Source organism: Asparagus officinalis, chromosome 7, assembly GCF_001876935.1.
Source record: "Asparagus officinalis chromosome 7, Aspof.V1, whole genome shotgun sequence".
Classification (NCBI taxonomy): Eukaryota; Viridiplantae; Streptophyta; class Magnoliopsida; order Asparagales; family Asparagaceae; genus Asparagus; species Asparagus officinalis.
In genome coordinates this window covers 96,905,165-96,923,762 of record NC_033800.1, presented here as the reverse complement: position 1 = coordinate 96,923,762, position 18,598 = coordinate 96,905,165, and the positions used below count along the sequence as shown (strand labels likewise).

At 36.8% G+C, this 18,598-nt stretch overlaps 1 protein-coding gene across 1 annotated transcript; it reads right to left on the bottom strand.

Moving 5' to 3' along the window:
* LOC109847538 lies at positions 5,683 to 6,201 on the bottom strand. Its single transcript, XM_020416769.1, has one exon. It carries the CDS (start codon positions 6,199 to 6,201, stop codon positions 5,683 to 5,685), a length of 519 nt encoding a protein of 172 aa, XP_020272358.1.

Sequence of the window (18,598 nt, the reverse complement as noted above, 5' to 3'; positions counted from 1 at the left end):
CCAAGCAAAACAAACACTTTTAAGCGTCGATCCCCTCAAAGGAGGATACCGGCTCTTCTCGAAGGTATCTCAAAGGATACAAACGAGGATCTGCATACAAATACAGTAATGTACATATGAAATTGACAAGAGACAGTATATAAATCGATGAAAGGGTGAGAGATATACCCCCATGTGAAGCGGCGACAGCGGGACCAGACTCTTCAGGAGATTGGACAGTCGAATGACCCCGGGGAGCTCGAGACCTACACGGCGACATGACAAATGTGTGATCTACAGTAAAACCCAACGGGAAAATTAGGGTTTTGAACGTGAAATTGAATAAAATAGCACAAAATCTCGCTGAAACAGTGCATGCAAACGTGAAGTTAAAAGAAGATTAAAATTTTGAAGAAAGAGGATGGACGAACCTTCAAAATCCGAGTGAAATCTCCCCAAGCAAGAGCTCCACACAAATCAAGAACGAAGAGGAGAAAGAGAGGCAGAGAAATGATCGAAACTTGCAGAAAATCGCCGAAGAAATCACCCAGAAATCGGCAGAAATCACTTCAAAACCCGACGTGAAAAACCCTAAAAACCCTAAGTTCGGTTTTTATACCCACTGTCTCGCAGCACGAGACAGCAAAAACTGTCTCGCGGCGCGAGACAGCAAACACTGTCTCGCACCGCGAGATAGCAAATACTGTCTCGCACTGCGAGGCAGAAAACACTATCTCGCATACTCCAATAGGTACACGAGTAAACACTGTTTCCCTACCCTCAACAGGAAGTTTCTGGAGAATATTAATCTGAATATTCTTAAGGATAACCTGGTGAGCTCTCAATAGATGCATCAATTCAGTGACAAAAGCTGAACCCACAAGAACAAATACCAGCTTCGATTCAAGATCTCAATAACGGCAAAGCGATAAATGCGATGCCGGGAGAACATTAGCTATTCTACAAAGAACTGAATAGACTAAAAGCAGAAGAGATCAAGCATTGAAGCCATTTACAAGTCCTTCCACACGATCTACTCAACCGAGCATTGAAGGGATCGTAAGTAAAATCTATCTTATCCAAAGTATCCCATGCTCCTCTATAAAAGAATGAGTCTGGAATACTTTGGAGGGGGTATCTGTAGGCATCAAAAAATGCTAATAGGTATCCCAAACATAGAGAAGATCACTCAAAAATCACAAGAATTGATCTCATACTGTTTTTGAAAAATCAAGACATGTATGAACTGTCTCACAAGCGAGACAGACTTTGCTGTCTCGCCAGCGAGACAGACTTTGCTGTCTCGCCAGCGATACAGTGTTTACTGTCTCGCCAGCGAGACAGTGTTGAAATGGTCAAAAACCACCTTGATAACTGCCCTACACGTGTCCATTAACTGCCAAGGGATGTGGAAAACATCGTGGGCGAAAATCACGTGAATAACTGCCAAAATAACGGAGTTTAAAACGTGGGAAGGCAGTTAAAACGAAAACTGCTAGACAGTTACTATTTTCGAGACAGTATTTACTGTCTCGCGGGCCGAGACAGCAAACACTGTCTCGCCCGCCGAGACAGTAAACACTGTCTCGCGGCCTAACGTTGTTGTTTTGTTGAGTTTTTACAGTTACAGACCCCAGAGGCTATAAATACCCCCCTAGGGTCATTTCTGACGAGGATCGAGCATATTTTCGAGCAATTCAGAGCAGAGAGAGAGCAGACGCTGTTATTCTTGGATTCCCTTGAGATTCGAGCTTTGACTTGATTTCAAGAAGAACGACTATCTTACTTTGATAAGATATCGTTTTAAAATCTCACTTCGATAAACGAAGGAAGAATCATAAAGCCCCTTTCACGATCTGTGATTCGGCGGTCCACGAACCAAAGCATTCCCGGCACAGGCAAAGTCCCACAAAACAAGAATCGATAGACGATTTTTGTGTTAGTTTCTCAAAGTTGTAATTTTTACTTTGTTGTGTAAAAAAAGGTCTTATAAAAAGACTATTTCTTTGAATTTGTTGTAATCAAACAAAAATATAATGAATTCCACAGCAAAACCAACTTTTGACGAAAACACTAGGGTCTTCTTTTCTAATTTTTGCAATTTACCTAGCTTAATTTCTAACTAAGTTTGAATTTTCTGGGTCTGGTTGCAATTTACTAAATAACAAGCTCCTGATGAATATTTTTACTCCTCTTTATCTTTTGACCCCATTTACAAACTAATAATCTTTCAGGGATCCCAAAATAATTATACTATTTTTATTTTATTTTCCCTTTTCTCTATTCTTTATCTCTTTCTTTCTCTCCTGATCTCTCTCTCTCTCTCTCTCTCTCTCTCTCTCTCTCCCCCCCCCCCCCCTATCTCTCAACTTCTCCTTCTCTCTCACTTTCGTCATGGCCACTGAAAATGATAAGACCCTGGTTAGGTCGTGGAAGCGCCGGATCTAGGTTAGTAAATGTTTTTTCAAATTTCTTAAGAATCAAGACTAATGAGGAAGAAGATCATACCTTCATCCGCTGCCTCCCTCTTCTTCTCTTCTTTTTTACACGAATTTTCCCCCTTTGATTTCAATTTTTTCTGTTTGTTTTTGAAACTGATAATTTTGGTGAAATAGGGTATCCATGGCTCTTGAGTTCATAACTGGTTTTGGGCATTGATTATACATGTTCAGTTACAAGGCTTTTGGATTTTCTATTTCTAATAACTATTCATTAACTTAAAGAAAACAACTACTACTCTACATCCTCCTCACCTTTAACAAAGTTTTGTCCTCGAAACATTACGTACCTTGGTTCTCAAAAAGTTGACGATACTTCTGTTGCATCTCATCTTCAGGCTCCCATGTTGCTTCTCTATCAAAGTGATTCTTCCATTGAACCTTCACGTATCGAATTGTACGTCGCCTAAGCATTTTCTCCTTTTGATCTGCAATGCTTTCAAGTTGTTTCTCATATGTTAAGTTTTCCTTTAGCTCAATGGGTTCTAGATCTATAACTTGATCGGGATCTCGAATGAATTTCCTCAACATAGATACATAAAACACATTGTGGACTTCGGCCAAAGAAGACGGTAAAGCAAGCTATAAGCGACTTCACCAACACGTTGAAGAATTTTAAACTGTCCCACAAATCTTGGACTCAACTTTCCTTGGATTCTAAATCTTTTCACACCTCTTCTAGGGGACACCTTTAAGAATACATGATCACCTTCTTGAAATTCTAAGTCTCTCTTTCTCCGATCAGCATAACTCTTCTGTCTACTTTGTGCATTTCGAATATGCTCTCTTATCAAGTAAAATTTCTCTATAGCTGGTTGCACTAACTCAGGACCATGAAGTTTCCTTTCACCAACATTGTCTCGATGTATAGGGGAACGACACTTCCTTCCGTATAGAGCTTCATACGGTGCCATCTTAATGCTTGCTTGGTAACTATTTTTATATGCCAATTGTGCCAATGGTAAATGATCCTCCCATGATCCTTTCAAATCAAGGATACAACATCTTAACATATCCTTGAGAGTTTGAATTGTTCTCTCAGATTGGACATCTATTTGTGGATGATATGCTAAGCTAAAACAAGGTTTACTCTGAAGAACTTTGTGCACACCTTTCCAATACTCTAATACAAATCTAGGATCTCTATTAGAGACTATCTCCATGTGTACACCATGAAGTCTCACTACTTCAGTAATATACAACTTCGCAAGTTTCTCTAAGGAAAACTTCATATTGATTGCTAAGAAGTGAGCCGACTTAGTCAGATGATCCACTATGACCCATATAGCGTTATTACCTCTTGCAGATCTTGGTAATCCTATGACAAAACCCATTGAAATTTTCTCCCACTTCCACATTAGTATGTCGAGATTTTGAGTTAATCTGGCTAGTCTCTGATGCTCTGCTTTTACTTGCTGACATATTTCACACTCTAAAATATATTTGTTAATATCTCTCTTCATATTATTCCACCAGTATATCTTCTTCAAATCTTTGTACATTTTAGTTCTATCAGGATGCATGGTATCCAGAACGTTGAGCCTCCTTCAAAATCTTCTTCTTTAATTTTGGATTATTCAAAACACAGAGTCGATTTCTGAACATAAGGGATCAATAATCGTGTATCACAAAATATGGTTGTTTACCTGTTTCCACTCCTTCTCAGATGGCTTCTAAATCTAAGTCATCTTTTTGGGTAATCTTAATCGCATCAACCAGAGCAGGTTGTACCTGGATGTTATTCAATTCGGCCGATGGTTGTTGATATCGGATCTCAATTCTCAACCGATCTAAATCTTCTAATATATGCCTTTATCAAGTAATGAGACAAGCTATAATACTCTTTTGACTAAGGGCATCAGCAACTACATTTGCTTTTCCCGTGTGATAATTAATACTAACATCATAATCTTTAAGTAGCTCCAACCATCTCCTTTGCCTCATGTTCAACTCTTTTTGAGTAAAAATATATTTTAAACTCTCTTGTGATCAGTATAAATTTCATAATGCACTCCATAAAGATAATGTCTCCAAATTTTTAAGGCAAAAATAACAGCCGCCAACTCTAAATCATGTGTTTGATAATTTTACTCATAATGTTTTAGTTGTCTAGAGCAATAAGCTACCACTTTTCCATTTTGCATGAGCACACATCCCAAACCTTTATGAGAGGAATCTCTATACAAAGTAAAATCTTCTCCTACAATTGGTATAGTGAGAATTGGTGCAAATACTTGTCTGTTCTTTAACTCTTGAAAGCTCATTTCGCATTATTCAGACCAAACAAATTTGATTCCCTTTTGAGTCAAATGGTCAAAGGTGAGGCAATACAAGAAAATCCTTCTACAAACCTCTGATAATAACTCGCCATGCCAAGAAAGCTGCAGATTTTATGAACATTTGTTTGTCTTTTCCAATTCACAATTGCTTTAATTTTTGCTGGATCTACTGAGACTCCATCCTTCGAAATAACATATCCTAGAAAAGACACATTATCTAACCAAAACTCACACTTCTTAAATTTTTCATAGAGGTTTTCCTTTCTCAAAACACTAAGCACTCGTCGTAGATATTCCTCATGCTCCTCCTGGTTCTTCGAATATATCAATATATTATCTATAAATATCACCACAAAATGATCTAAGAAGGGTTTGAACACCCTAGTCATAAACTCCATGAATAATGCAGGTGCATTCGTTAACCCGAATGGTAACACAAGAAATTCATAATGACCATAGCGGGTACGAAATGCGGTTTTTGGAATATCTTCAGCCTTTATCTTCAATTGATGATAGCCCGATCGTAGATCGATCTTGCAAAACACCTGAGCTCCTTGCAATTGGTCGAACAAATCATAAATTCTTGGTAGGGGATATTTATTCCGTATAGTCACCTTATTGAGCTCTCGATAATCAATACATAACTGCATGCTTCTATCTTTCTTCTTTACAAATAACACCGGTGCACCCCAAGGTGAAACACTGGGTCCAATAAACCCTTTGTCCAGAAGTTCTTCCAACTACTCCTTAAGTTCTTTTAGTTCTACTAGAGCCATTCTATAAGGGGCCTTTGTGATCAGACATGTGTTTGGAACTAATTCAATATAAAATTATATTTCCCTATCGGGTGGCATTCCGGGGAGACCTTTTGGAAAGACATCAGGAAATTCACACACGATAGGAATTTGATCTAGACTAACTTTTTTCTAGCTTAAGTCTTTCACTGATGCTAGAAAACTAGTGCACCCGCTCCTCAACATGAGATGAGCTTGAAGGGCTAATATAATGTGCATAGGTTTTTGCACCTTACTACCCTCAAAGCAAAACTCCGATTGATCGGGAATTCTAAACACCACCATTTTCTCTAGATGCAGAATAGATGCATGATTTCTAGATAACCAATTCATTCCTAAAATGATGTCATAATCATGCATATTAAGGATAATCAGTTCCACTAAAAGCTCCATATCCACTATGTTTATCTTACATTTGCAATACTTATTAGATATTAGAATGATATCTCCCGGTGTGCTAACATACATTTCATGCTCTAGTGCATCACATGGCAACCCCTTCTTTCTAACAAATTGTGTAGCAATAAAAGAATGCGAAACTCCAGAATCAAATAGAACTCGAGCAAAAGTAGAAAATATAGGTATAGTACCTGACACCACATCATTATTTGCCAGAGCCTCTTGCTTGGTTAGAGAGTAAACTCGAGCCATCACTTGAGGATGCTAATCACGTTGAGATGTATTATGACCTGGAGTTTCATTCAACTTAGGACAATCTGTGATCTTGTGATCCTTTTGGCCACACCTCAGACAAGCACTTGTAACTCTCCAGCAATTTATTACTTCATGATTAGACTTGTCACATATGGTGCATCTCATCGACTTCTTGTTCATAGTCTGCTTTCCTTTTGAATCCACATTTTGTCTCTTGTTTTGCCTATTTTTTGTGACCTTCACGTCCATCTGATCTGAACTTCTTCTTCATATCATCATTTTTGCGGTCATCAACCAAGAATATTTCTTTTCTTTCCTTTTGATCACTAAAGTTATCTTCAATACCGCTGCATAAGTGGAAAGTTCAAATGAGCTCACTTGAAACCTTATTTTGGGGTTGCAGACCCTCCTTAAAACGACGTGCTCTATCTTCTTTAGTTGCAACAAATTAGTGTGCAAACTTGGATGGATAAGTAAATTCCTCCTCATTCTCCGTCACGGTCTTATCGTTTTGCTTCAGCTCACGGAATTCCCTTTCCTTCTGCTAGCAAACAAACTTTGGAAAGTATTTCTCATAAAAGACTTTCTTAAATTCTTCCTAAGATATTTGGTCAACACCATCTCCCAGAATCCTCTGCTGCATTTGCCACCGGTCATAAGCACGTCTTTTTAACATATATATATCATAAGCCACTTTTTCTCTATTAGGACACTTCATGTAAGTAAAGACTTTCTCCATTTCTATGATCCAGTCTTCAGCTACTATAGGATCAACACTTCCTTCGAAGGTAGGCGGTGTCAACCTCTTAAACTCCGCCATACCACTTCGTAATCGAGGATGATTAATATCTCAAAATTCTTGCTGTTTGTTAAGTTGTTGCTGATAATTTTGCATCATAGAGGTGAAACTTTGCATTATCTCCAACATAGCATTGGCATCTAGTTGATTTTCTCCGAAACCAGATCCATGTACATTTGTACCACCAAACATTTGCCCCAAAGTCTGGTGCAAATCACTTTCTCGAGTTAAAGTAGTGGTTGTGTTGTTCCTAGCCATCTAATTATAAAGCAAACAAACAACATATCTATAATCCCTAAAAAAAATTAAATTTTATTTCTATACGCTACTGACTTCTAACACTAGGACTTCTAAACCTAGGCTCTGATGCCAAAACTTGTGACGCCCCAAAAATGCGCAACTGATTTTGAGATGCATGACAATGACAATACGTGCACAAAGCACATGCTAAGCGTACGGTGCACTTCCATATTACAATAAACTTCATTTTAAAAGAAGCTTTATTGACAAATAAAGAAGTCTCAGAGAAAAACTATATTATAACAAGTTCATTCTAATGAGTCAAAAGACTCTTATTACATAAGCATAGTAGCATGACTAGTATAACTATAACTTCAAAATCAAATGTTCTAAAAGATTCTTCTCATGTTCCAAAGCTCCGAGGTTTTGATAAAGCTATCTAATTTTCATCTGAAAAAGATTAAAAAAACGGGTGAGTTTACACTCAGTGAGCAGAAAATTTATCATTAGCGGATCAAATAAGTTTAAGAATTAATCAATACTAAAATTTAAATAAGCTATCATCAAAAAGATGATTAAGAAACACATAATATTTTGAATAAGTGGAATTTTTAAGAATAGATGTCATATATCATAAAAGGCTATCCACAAATTATGAAACAATACGAATGAACACTAAATACTCTTAAAACTGCAATTATCGATATAAATTCATAATTGCAAAACATCATCAGTTATCACACTAAGGCTATGAAAATTATAGCCCAGTAGCATGGAAATACGCATCAAATCACTATAAGTTAACCCAGTGACAGAATATACCTAGCACTATCATAGGTTGCCTAAAGGTCACTTCACTTTTGCCAAAAAGATCACTTTAACATTAGTCAGTACGTTCAATATCATATGGTAGGCTTAAACAAACCATTTCACTCCATAGTGGACTTCTGAGGATTTTTTAACATTTAACACACATTTCTTTTTGTTCAAAGTATCGCTCACAATTTTCACTTATACAAAAAGCATTATAAATGCTTGAATACATTTGCAAACTTTTCTCATATCAATTTCGTGAAAATGGAATATTCATGAATCTAAATGAATAAATAATTTTTTTTGTCAAATAGAGCTCTTCAATAAATTCTTTTGAATAGTAAATTTAAAATGGTAAATTTTCAATAACCTCATATGCTAAATAATATTTATGTTGTAAAAGATAAATAGCTATCACATTCAAATTTGTTAACAATTATTATAAATGAACAGAATAACATGTCTGATCCATCATTTCTCTATACAAAAATAAAATTATCATTTAAATAATATATAATAGAAAATAACCAGTGAGAAGAATTCTACTCACCTTAAAAGATCTTGTAACAATTTGGAGAACCGTACTCCAAGAAAACCTACTCCTTGATCAAACCTATAATCATTCATGATGTATAATATCTAATAGTAATAATTAAGGGCTCAAAGGAAATCTTTTCATTAAGTAGGTTTTATTTAGAAACATCTCCTTATAGGTTTTTTGGACCCAAAACTAATTTTTTAATATTTCTAGGGTCTTCTTTTCTAATTTTAGAAATTTACCTAGCTTAATTTCTAACTAAGTTTGAATTTTTGGGTCTAGTTGCAATTTACTAAACAACAGGGTCCTGATGAATATTTTCACTCCTCTTTAATCTTTTGGACCCATTTACAAACTAATAATCTCAGGTGTCCCATAATAATTAAACTATTTTTATTTTATTTTTGCTTTTCTCTCTCTTTCTTTCTCTCCCGATCTCTCTCTCTCTCTGACTTTCTCTCGCAATCTCTCTCTCTCTCTCTCTTCCCTCTTCGCGCTTCCTCCCTCTTCTTCTCTTTTTTTTTTACCCGAACTTTCCCCCTTTGATTTTAATTTTTTTTGTTTGTTTTTGAAACTGATAATTTGGGTGAAATAGGTTATCCATGGCTCTTGAGTTCATAATTGGTTTTAGGAATTGATTATACATATTCAGTTACAAGGCTTTTAGATTTCCTCTTTCTAGTAACTCTTCATTAACTTTAATGGCCTGTTTGGATGGAGGGTAGATAAGGAGAATGGATGAGAAATGTAATTTTAAGCTTGTTTGGGTGTTGCATTTAGGAGGGCAAAGGAAGGCAATAGAGGGGAGGGTTGGGGGGGAGGAATTTGTGTCAAAATGTTACACCCTAAATTGGGGGGTAATAAAGAGAAAGGGTTTTTCCCCTTCCTTCTCCTTCCCTTCCCTAAGGGCTTGTTTGGATTGAGGGGAATAAGGGTGAAGGGAAGTTAGGGGAACCATTCACCTTGTTTGGGAACATTTAGGAGGTGAAGTTATTCATCCTAGTTCCCATTGGTTCACCTCCTAATAGTATAAAATTTGTTACCCCCCAAATTGGGGTGTAACCAAGGGGAAGAGAACTCCCTTCCTTTCCCTTCCATTCTCTCACTTAGTTTCTCTTAATCCAAACATGCTTAAGTGAACTCTCAAACATACCATTAAAGAAAACAACCAGTACTCCACAATATTTGAAGCAAGGGGATTGGACTCAAACAAATGACAAAAGAGGATCAGCTTGGATTTGGACCTCTAAGGAAGATTATTTATATATACACTTCAGTAAATAAAAGTAAGCTGAGTGTTTACAAAAATAAAGAGAAGGGAAAACAGACCAAATTAAAGAAGAATCCTTCATTTTGCTTTCTTTTTAACTTTCGGTAGCAATTTGATCCAGATGCAGAAATATTGCATCTAGCGACTTGATTTTTGTTCTTGTAAATGCATAGAGGACAATCCGACATTTTTCTGATAATTTTATGTACAGTAGATATTGTTTCTAGAATTTTTTTACTTGTAGAAATTGAAGATAACAAGTCTTTCTTAGAACACCCCCCCCCCCCCCCCACACCACCTCCACCTCCACCTCGCCGGCTTCATTATCATCATGGCCTAAACAAAATGAAAATCCCAGCAGATCTGGATCTTTCGTCTTTATTTCACATCGAGGGTATTGGTGGGGGGGGGCGGGGGGGGGCGGGGGGTTTACCACAGAGAGCCATAATGTACATTACAGTCACATTATTTGCATGACTAGGACATTTGGATGACGGAACGGCTACGAGATTTGATCAGTAACAAGTTTCATCCTTCTCTTCAACTTAAATGCATCTTTATAAGGAAGGGGTATAAGCTTTGATCAGTAACAACTTTAGGATAAGTCAATAGCAAAATATCTTCTGAAGATCAAATGCTTGGTTATTCATGTTTTCACGTATCTTGAATTCTGGAGGTCTAAAATACCCGCATTCATTAATCTTATTAGAATATTAAAATATAAATTTTAACTCTCACCACAACTTCAAAGTTTTTGTGTAATGCTTAGAGGAACTAATTTAAAATGGTATCAGAGCAACCCAAGTTTAAATCCCAATAGCCACAAATTTATAACGGATTTTCTAAAAATTAACACTACTATCTGAGTTCAGGCTTCGACCCATTAAAATGACGCTCGACCTAAGGGGGCATGTTAGAATATAAAAATATAAAGTTCAACTCAATTTTGGAGTTTTGGTATAAAGACTAATTTAAGAAATCTAAACAACGCGAAATCTCGTGAACAAAACTTCGTTACGCCTGCATCCATGTTAAGTTCATAACTTTTGATGTTTGATATGATATTGGAGATTGTATGATGAGAAATTCAAACCTCCAAGGTCAATGTAACATTTATTGGAAACACAAGGGATATCACACTTCCGTAAGAAAAAGTCGAAAACAAAAGCCACAACTGGGAGCGTGAAACGCAAGGGATATTTCTTCCATGATCACAGTGAAGCTAGACTCAAGTTGTTGCTAACATGGGCAAATAATCAGTCAAATCAAGGTAAATTTAGAGGTTAAGATAAAGCCTTGAACTTCCAACGACGATGGAGAGCGGAGCGATCACGAAGACCAAGGAGACTTAGGTATGTCACTCATCTCAACGTGGCATTCTTGCCTCTTCCCCACGCCGTCAAATCGCTCATGACATCAACAAAGGCTACGTCATCTCCAAAATCTTCAAAAATCCTTTTTCCGCTTCTTCCCAACACACCTGCCAAGGCCTTTCTGGATGCTGTCGCCACGTCCTAATCCCTTTCCATGACCGTTGCAGCTAGCCTTTTTATAACGCCATCAACCAAAAAATCCCCAGCATTTTTTATTTTAGTTCTATGGCAAAAATTTCTAGCGCGTTTCAAATCCTGGAGAATTCTGAACAAGCGCTGCGACTACGCGTTTCTCGTAAAAAGAAAGGTTGTTTTAAAAATGGATAGTAAGCTTCTTCACCATCCTTCCCTACGTAATTACGAGGGACCCTAAAAACACCTCGTCGTTGTTTCAATTGTGGTGATGATCGTCATTCGATCAAATACTGTCCCAAAGGTGCATTTATTTTCTTCGCATGTCATGAAGAGGGGCATATCGCTAAGAATTGTAGATCTCACATTCGTCCAATGGAAAAGAAGATTGATTTATCTTTTTCTGCAACCCTCTGCAATAATACAAAAGTTCTTGCTACTTTTGTTGTTCTCACCATTACTGATGGTTCCCCTTCCCTTGAGTTGATCAAAGTCAAACTTGTCTGGCTCTTTCAATGGCAAGGCTAGAGTGGTAAGGTTATACTGATTCGTGATAATCAGTTCTTGGTTGAATTCTCATCTATCTTTCAAATGTCAGAGGCTGTCGATAAGAAAAATCTGAACTTTGAAAATTTTAAAGGTTGGTTTGTCCCATGGATAGGCATGAAGATAATTGATTCTGCTTTTTATCAATGGATTAAAATTAAAGATCTTTCCTTTCAATTCTGGTCCTTGGATATCATTGAGAAGATTGTGGTACTTTTGGAGAAATGGTCAGGAGATGTAAAAACATCAAAGACAAATTGAATGGGCAAGATGTTCATATCGTCGTAAAAGTCAACTCTGCGGATTGCATCCCCAAAACAGTGGTATGCTCATACACTTTTCAGGTAGACTCCTTTTCTAGAGAAGTGATGTTGGAAATTACTCCGATCGGAGTTAGTTAATTTGGTTTAGACATAGTTGGCAAACACCTAACTGCAATGGAAGCACAAGGTGATATTGTTATTGATTCTCAGTGGGTCGATTAGGTTACTACCCAGGCGACGACTCCAGTGATGTCTATATCGAAGGCAGAGGAAGGTCAGAGCAGCGCTACAGCCATGAAAAAGGATAAAGGTATTTTAGTAACTTCAAGCAATTTGAAACCGGCGGGATTTCAGGTGATTACTAGAGATCTTCCTCCTTTAAATGAGGAAACTCAAAATCCTCCCCTAGCTAATATGGAAGAGGATATTCAAGCCCCGGCTTCGGCCAACTTTTCTAATGATAGCTCAGAAGCGTTATCAGAATCTCTCCGTGATTTCCCTTTGGAATTAGTCAAGCAATCTTGGAAGGGTCAAACTATTTATATTGAGAAATCTACTTGGGATAATTATATTGGCGGGAAAATAGGTTCTCCAAATTCAAACTCTTCAGCCACCTCATTCCTGCCAAAAACAAACAAAACTACAGTTATGCAGTCTTCCTCTTTAGTTCCGCCAGGGTTTTCTCGTAGACCTAACTCGTCGGCGTCTTCTCGCTTTGTCAAGAAGACGATCTTCAGCCATAAGCACGGGAGCATTTTAAAGCATGGTTCTTCTTCCAAAAACGTTGCCAAGTCTTCTAAGAAAGATATGAGACAACAACCTTCTACCTCTTCCTCTGTTGCTATGCCTTTAAATTCTTTGGCTAAGGATGTTCTAGAAGATATAGCTGGCAATTGTGGTGTTACATTATCTGATCAGACTATTGCCAATTTGAAGGAAAAGGGAGTTGAGAGAAATTTACAAATCAAATAATCAATTATGATTAGGAAGTTCCTCGGTTGTGGTGTTAACTTTTGTTGTCATGAAATTCACAACATGGAATGTTCGAGGTCTGAATGATCCAATCAAAAGATGCCTCGTTAGAGACTTTCTTTCTCGTTCTGCTATTGACGTAGTTGGTCTCTAGGAAAGTAAGCTATCCAATCCTTCTGCTAGAAAGCTTCGATCAATAGGTGGTAAGAAGCTTCCTCATTGGTGTTATCTCGACTCTACTGAATATAGAGGGGGAGTCCTCGTTAGGTGGTCTGATGCATTTTCTCTTATACACTCATACGTGGGTATCTTCTCAGTTTCCTTTTTATCTTCATCATAAACCTTCCAATTAGAGATTTATTTTCACTTCTGTGTATGCCCCTACTTATAGGGATGATAGAGATGTTTGTTGGTGGGAGCTCAACCGAGTCTGTGACATTTTCCCTGGTCCTTGGGTCCTTTGTGGTGATTTTAACGCAACATTATCTTCTAATGAGCAAAGTGTCAGAAATGGGTCTCTTAGAGATATCAATTCCTTCTGAGATTTTGTTTCTATTGCATCTCTAATTGATCTTCCTCTTTCTGGTAGATCTTTCACATGGTCAAACAAGGGCTTGATTCCTTTCATAGCTAGATTGGACAGATTTCTAGTCTGTGTTGAGTGGGATAAACCCCTTAAGCCTGCAATATTCTACACCATCCCTGGGTTCAGACCATTTTCCTATAAATCTTGATAGTGGGGGCATTTAGCTAGCTCCACCTATATTTAGGTTTGAAAGGAGTTGGTTTCACCATAAGGAATTCATTCCTTTTATAAATTATACTTGGAATTCTTTTCATTGGCAAGGTTCTCATGTTGATATCTTCATCTTGAAATTAGAACTCCTTAAGAGAAGAATCAAGTGGTGGAGGAAAAATGTTCTTGGTTCTCTATCTTCTAGGAAATCTGATTTACTTCCAAAATCAACTTCATTGACTTGCTTGGAGAGCAACGACCATTCTCCTTATTGGAACCAAATGATAGGAAATCCTTACAATCTTTCTTTACATCTCTCATAAAGGAGGAGGAAACTTATCGGCACCAAAGATCTAGGATATAGTAGCTCAAAGAGGGGGATGCTAACACCTCTTTTTCCATAAAACAACATCCTTTCATAGAAAACCTAATCACATTGTCACCATTAATGATCATGGTTTGGACCGATTAGGAGATCATGAAATAACTCAGACTTTCTATGATTACTATTACAATCTCTTTGGTCAAGAAAATAAGAGCAATCTCTCTGGACTGTCTTCTGTATATCCCCCCCCCCCCCCCAAAAAGAGATGGAATCTCTTAGCTCTTGAAGCCACCTTCATGGAATCTGACATTAAACATGTTATTTTTAGCATGAATCCTAATAAAGCTCCAGGCCCTGATGGTTATTCTATGATGTTTTATCAATCTTTTTGGGATTTGATCAAAACTGACCTTATTGCTCTCATGAACTACTTTCATCATGGTCCATCACTCTTCATAGAGTGAACAAAGTCTTTATCACTCTAATTCCTAAGATTAATGAAAGCTCCCTGGTGAAGGACTACAGGCCAATTAGCCTAATCAACTGCTTATTCAAAATCTTCACAAAGATCCTTGCTACCAAGTTATCTCCTCACATGACAGATTTGGTTACCCGTACACAATCTGCTTTTCAAGCACGAAAATCAACACTTGATTCTATCCTTATTGCCAATGAAATGATCTTTTTCTATTGTAAGAGGGAAAAAGAAGTGGCTCTGTTAAAAATAGATTTTGCCAAGGCTTTTGATTCCATAGATTGGTTTTTCCTCACTAATTTACTCAAAGCCAGGGGCTTTGGGAATAAATGGTGCTCATGGATTTATCACATTATATCATCATCCAGTTGTGATGTGCTTTTTAATGGTTCTCCATCTAAATTCTTCACTTGCAAACGAGATCTTAAGCAAGGAGATCATTTATCTCTTATGCCCTTCAACATTGCAGTTGATGTTCTTAATAAAATGATTATGAACAATGTTGAAGATGGATTATTATCTACCCTTGGTATTAAAGAGCCTCTAAATCAGATAAGGACACTTCAATTTGCGGATAATACCTTGCTCTTTGTTAAGATCTCCTCAAAGGACATTTCTATCCTTAAAACAATACTATATATCTTTGAGAAACTTTCAGGACTAGGCATCAACTACTCAAAGTCCTCTCTCATTTATTTTGGAAAAATTCCTCTAAGAGGTCACAATCTAGCATCCGCACTCAATTGTAAAGTTGAACAACTTCCTATCAAGTATCTTGGTTTACCATTGAAATATGGCAAGCTCTCTAAATCTGACTGGAAACTAATTCTAGATAATATTCATAAGAAACTTGCATCATGGAAAACCAATTCTCTGTCTTTTAGTAGGAGGCTTGTTCTTTTGAACTCAGTGCTTACTTCCATTCACATGTACTTCATGTCATTCTATAAGCTGCCTAATTGGCTAATCAAAGAAATAGACAAAATCCAAAAGAATTTCCTTTGGTTAGGAAGGGCTGAAACCAAATCTTTCAAATGTTTTGTCAACTAGAAGAATGTATGTCTAAGTAAGTCTGAAGGTGGTTTGGGAGTTAAAGATATCAAAAGCTTTAATATTTCTCTTCTCTCCAAATGGTTATGGAAATGACTGGACAGAGGTTCTCTAGTTGGTACCTTTCTTCATCAACTCTACATTAATAGAGGTTCTACTCTCCAAAATACGCATTATAATGCTTCTAACTCATCTTTTTGGAATGCTATTATCTCTCATAAAGAGACTTTCCTACATCACATTTCATGGTCTCTTGGCTTTGGTGATAAGATTAGATTTTGGGAGATGTAAAACCACAAAATTTTGAGATAATATGTGATAATTTAAATTAATGTGTGTTTATTTGTGATAAGTGGATATTTAGAGTGATAAATATCATTAAATGATTTTTGAGTAAGACATCAAGTGATTTAAGATAAAACAAGTCCATATATGTGAGAGAAACGAGTCAAAACATGCACGAATGCAAAACGAGCACAAACAGTCTGTTTGTAACCTTAGTAGTCGACTACTCTGAGTAGTAGTCGACTAGTCTGGCTGATTTTCTAGTTTTCTTTTGGATTTCGGGTCTGTTTGGGTTATTTCGGGTTTCCCTCCATATAAACTCATTTTTTCATGAAAATTAAGTCCTTTTTATCAGAGTGTTCAAACCCTTGCAGCCACCTTCTCCTCCACTAAACCCTAGATCAATTTTTTGTGAGAGTTCAAGAGCTTTTTGAAACGAGATTTCGATTTGGATTTGGTGTGTGGCTTAGAGATCTAACTTGGTTTTGCATCCTTCAGGTATTCCATAAGTTTTTAGGTGAGTTTCATCTCTGCTAATCCTACTCCCACATTTTTAATTATTTTATTAAGTTTTAATGTGGATTTATTGAACCTAATCAACTATTTTGAGTATAAAAATAGTTCTTTTATAATATATGAGTTAAAGGTCCAAATCTTTTTGTGTTTAAAAGTTTATGAACGAATAGTCAGAGGTAAATTAAGATCTGGAACTAATTAAACATGTGATTTATCTAAGTTTTGATGATTTTATCAACAATTTGATGTTTTCATGCTTGTTTAGAACTTATATGTAATATTTAATGTTATAATTCTTTATTCATGTGTTAGATTAACTTCAGAGATGTTAATCAAGATATTAAAACATCTTATACATGTTTTACAACAAGTTAAACAAGTTAGAATCATAAAAACCTTAAAACCTGAGAAACAGATCTGTTTAACACAGAGTAGTCGACTAATATCAGGAGTAGTCGACTACTCTTTTCCTGATGCGATTCACAGAAGTGTTTTTCATAGCAGAGTAGTCGACTAATGTTCGTATTAGTTGACTACTCACACTTAGTCCAGTTTTCCTAGTTTCTGTATAAGCTCATAGTAGTCGACTACTCAGCGTAGTAGTCGACTACTAATACCTATTTTCTGAGTTTGTGCGTGTGCATGTTTTAAGCCGTATTTGTTTGATTCGAGGGATTTTCTCGATCAACCCAAATTGTACTATGATGTGTGTGACCTGTTTAACACCTTAGATGTCTGTGAACATGAGGTATTAATCTGCACATCGAGATACATGCACGAACACTTGAATACATATTTGTAAATGAGTTTACATGAATAGTCGAGATGTATGACACATGTTAAGTTGATAGTGTTGGAATAACACACACATAATGCATGATTCATCAGTTGTGAATGCTCAGTGTGGACGTTTTTCCCATAATGAGACCCCAGTTGAACCACACTAGGAGTATTTAGATATTTTCCCCGTAATGAGACCTCGGCAGTACCAATACTCAAAGATGATCGAGGTGTTACCGGGTTGGATTGATATGCCTATACTCCACGGTACGATCATCTGGATGCATAATCCAGAATAGGAGAGATAAAACCTATTGCTGTAGAATGATCAAGTAAGGACATGAAATCCACATGATATTTGTGAGAACCTTACAAGAGTATCGTTATGTGATAAAGACACATATACACAGTTATAGCTTGCTCCCATATTAGATTACCCAGAAGTAGGGTGCACATTAGACACATGGCATATATGGTATGGTCTATGGTGATGTTTGAGCTGGATGATATTTCCTTGTGACTGCGCCAACTACCCGAGGGTAGTTCGAGATGTGACATTGGCTCTATATGGTTGAGATTTGGAGTGGTTGTACTTTCTTTCATGTACTATTTTTATTCATATGATTGGAATTAGTATTTAGCGATTCATAATTTGAGACATGGTATATAAATGAGGATTTTCTTGTTTGGATTATTTCGCTCGACATACTAATTCTCGTATTGTGGGTTTCTAAATACCAATCTCCATCTAGAATTATACGAATGACTTTATATCTATATGTATTAAATAATATTTTCTTATAAACTCCAACCCCTTCCCCTAGGGGCGGTGGAGATGATATTGCTAGCGCTTTGACGCTCATTGTTTTCCCTCTTTCCAGGCGGCAAGTCAGACGCACAGAGAGTCGCAGGTTGATGGAGTTGCATCTTAGCTTCCATCTATTATTTTATATTTGTAGTTATTTATAGAGCTCCACAGTAGTTGTTTATTTTTAGACTTTAGATAATTATGATTTTATATTGTAGAGGCTGAGTGCCTTAGAGAGATTTCATTTGACTCTTGTGATGAGACACACTACATTTATTTCATTTTCAGAGATATTTTATTTATTTTTAGTTAGGCCCTGATGATGTTCGTTATCTGTACACTTCTCCTATGATTACTCTGTTTCATTTTTCTATTTCATTATTATTGTCTATTTGTACATTCACCTGTTTGTTGATTCCACTAGAGAGATAGTAATTGTGATGGTAAAACATGTTATTGCACAGTGTTGGTGC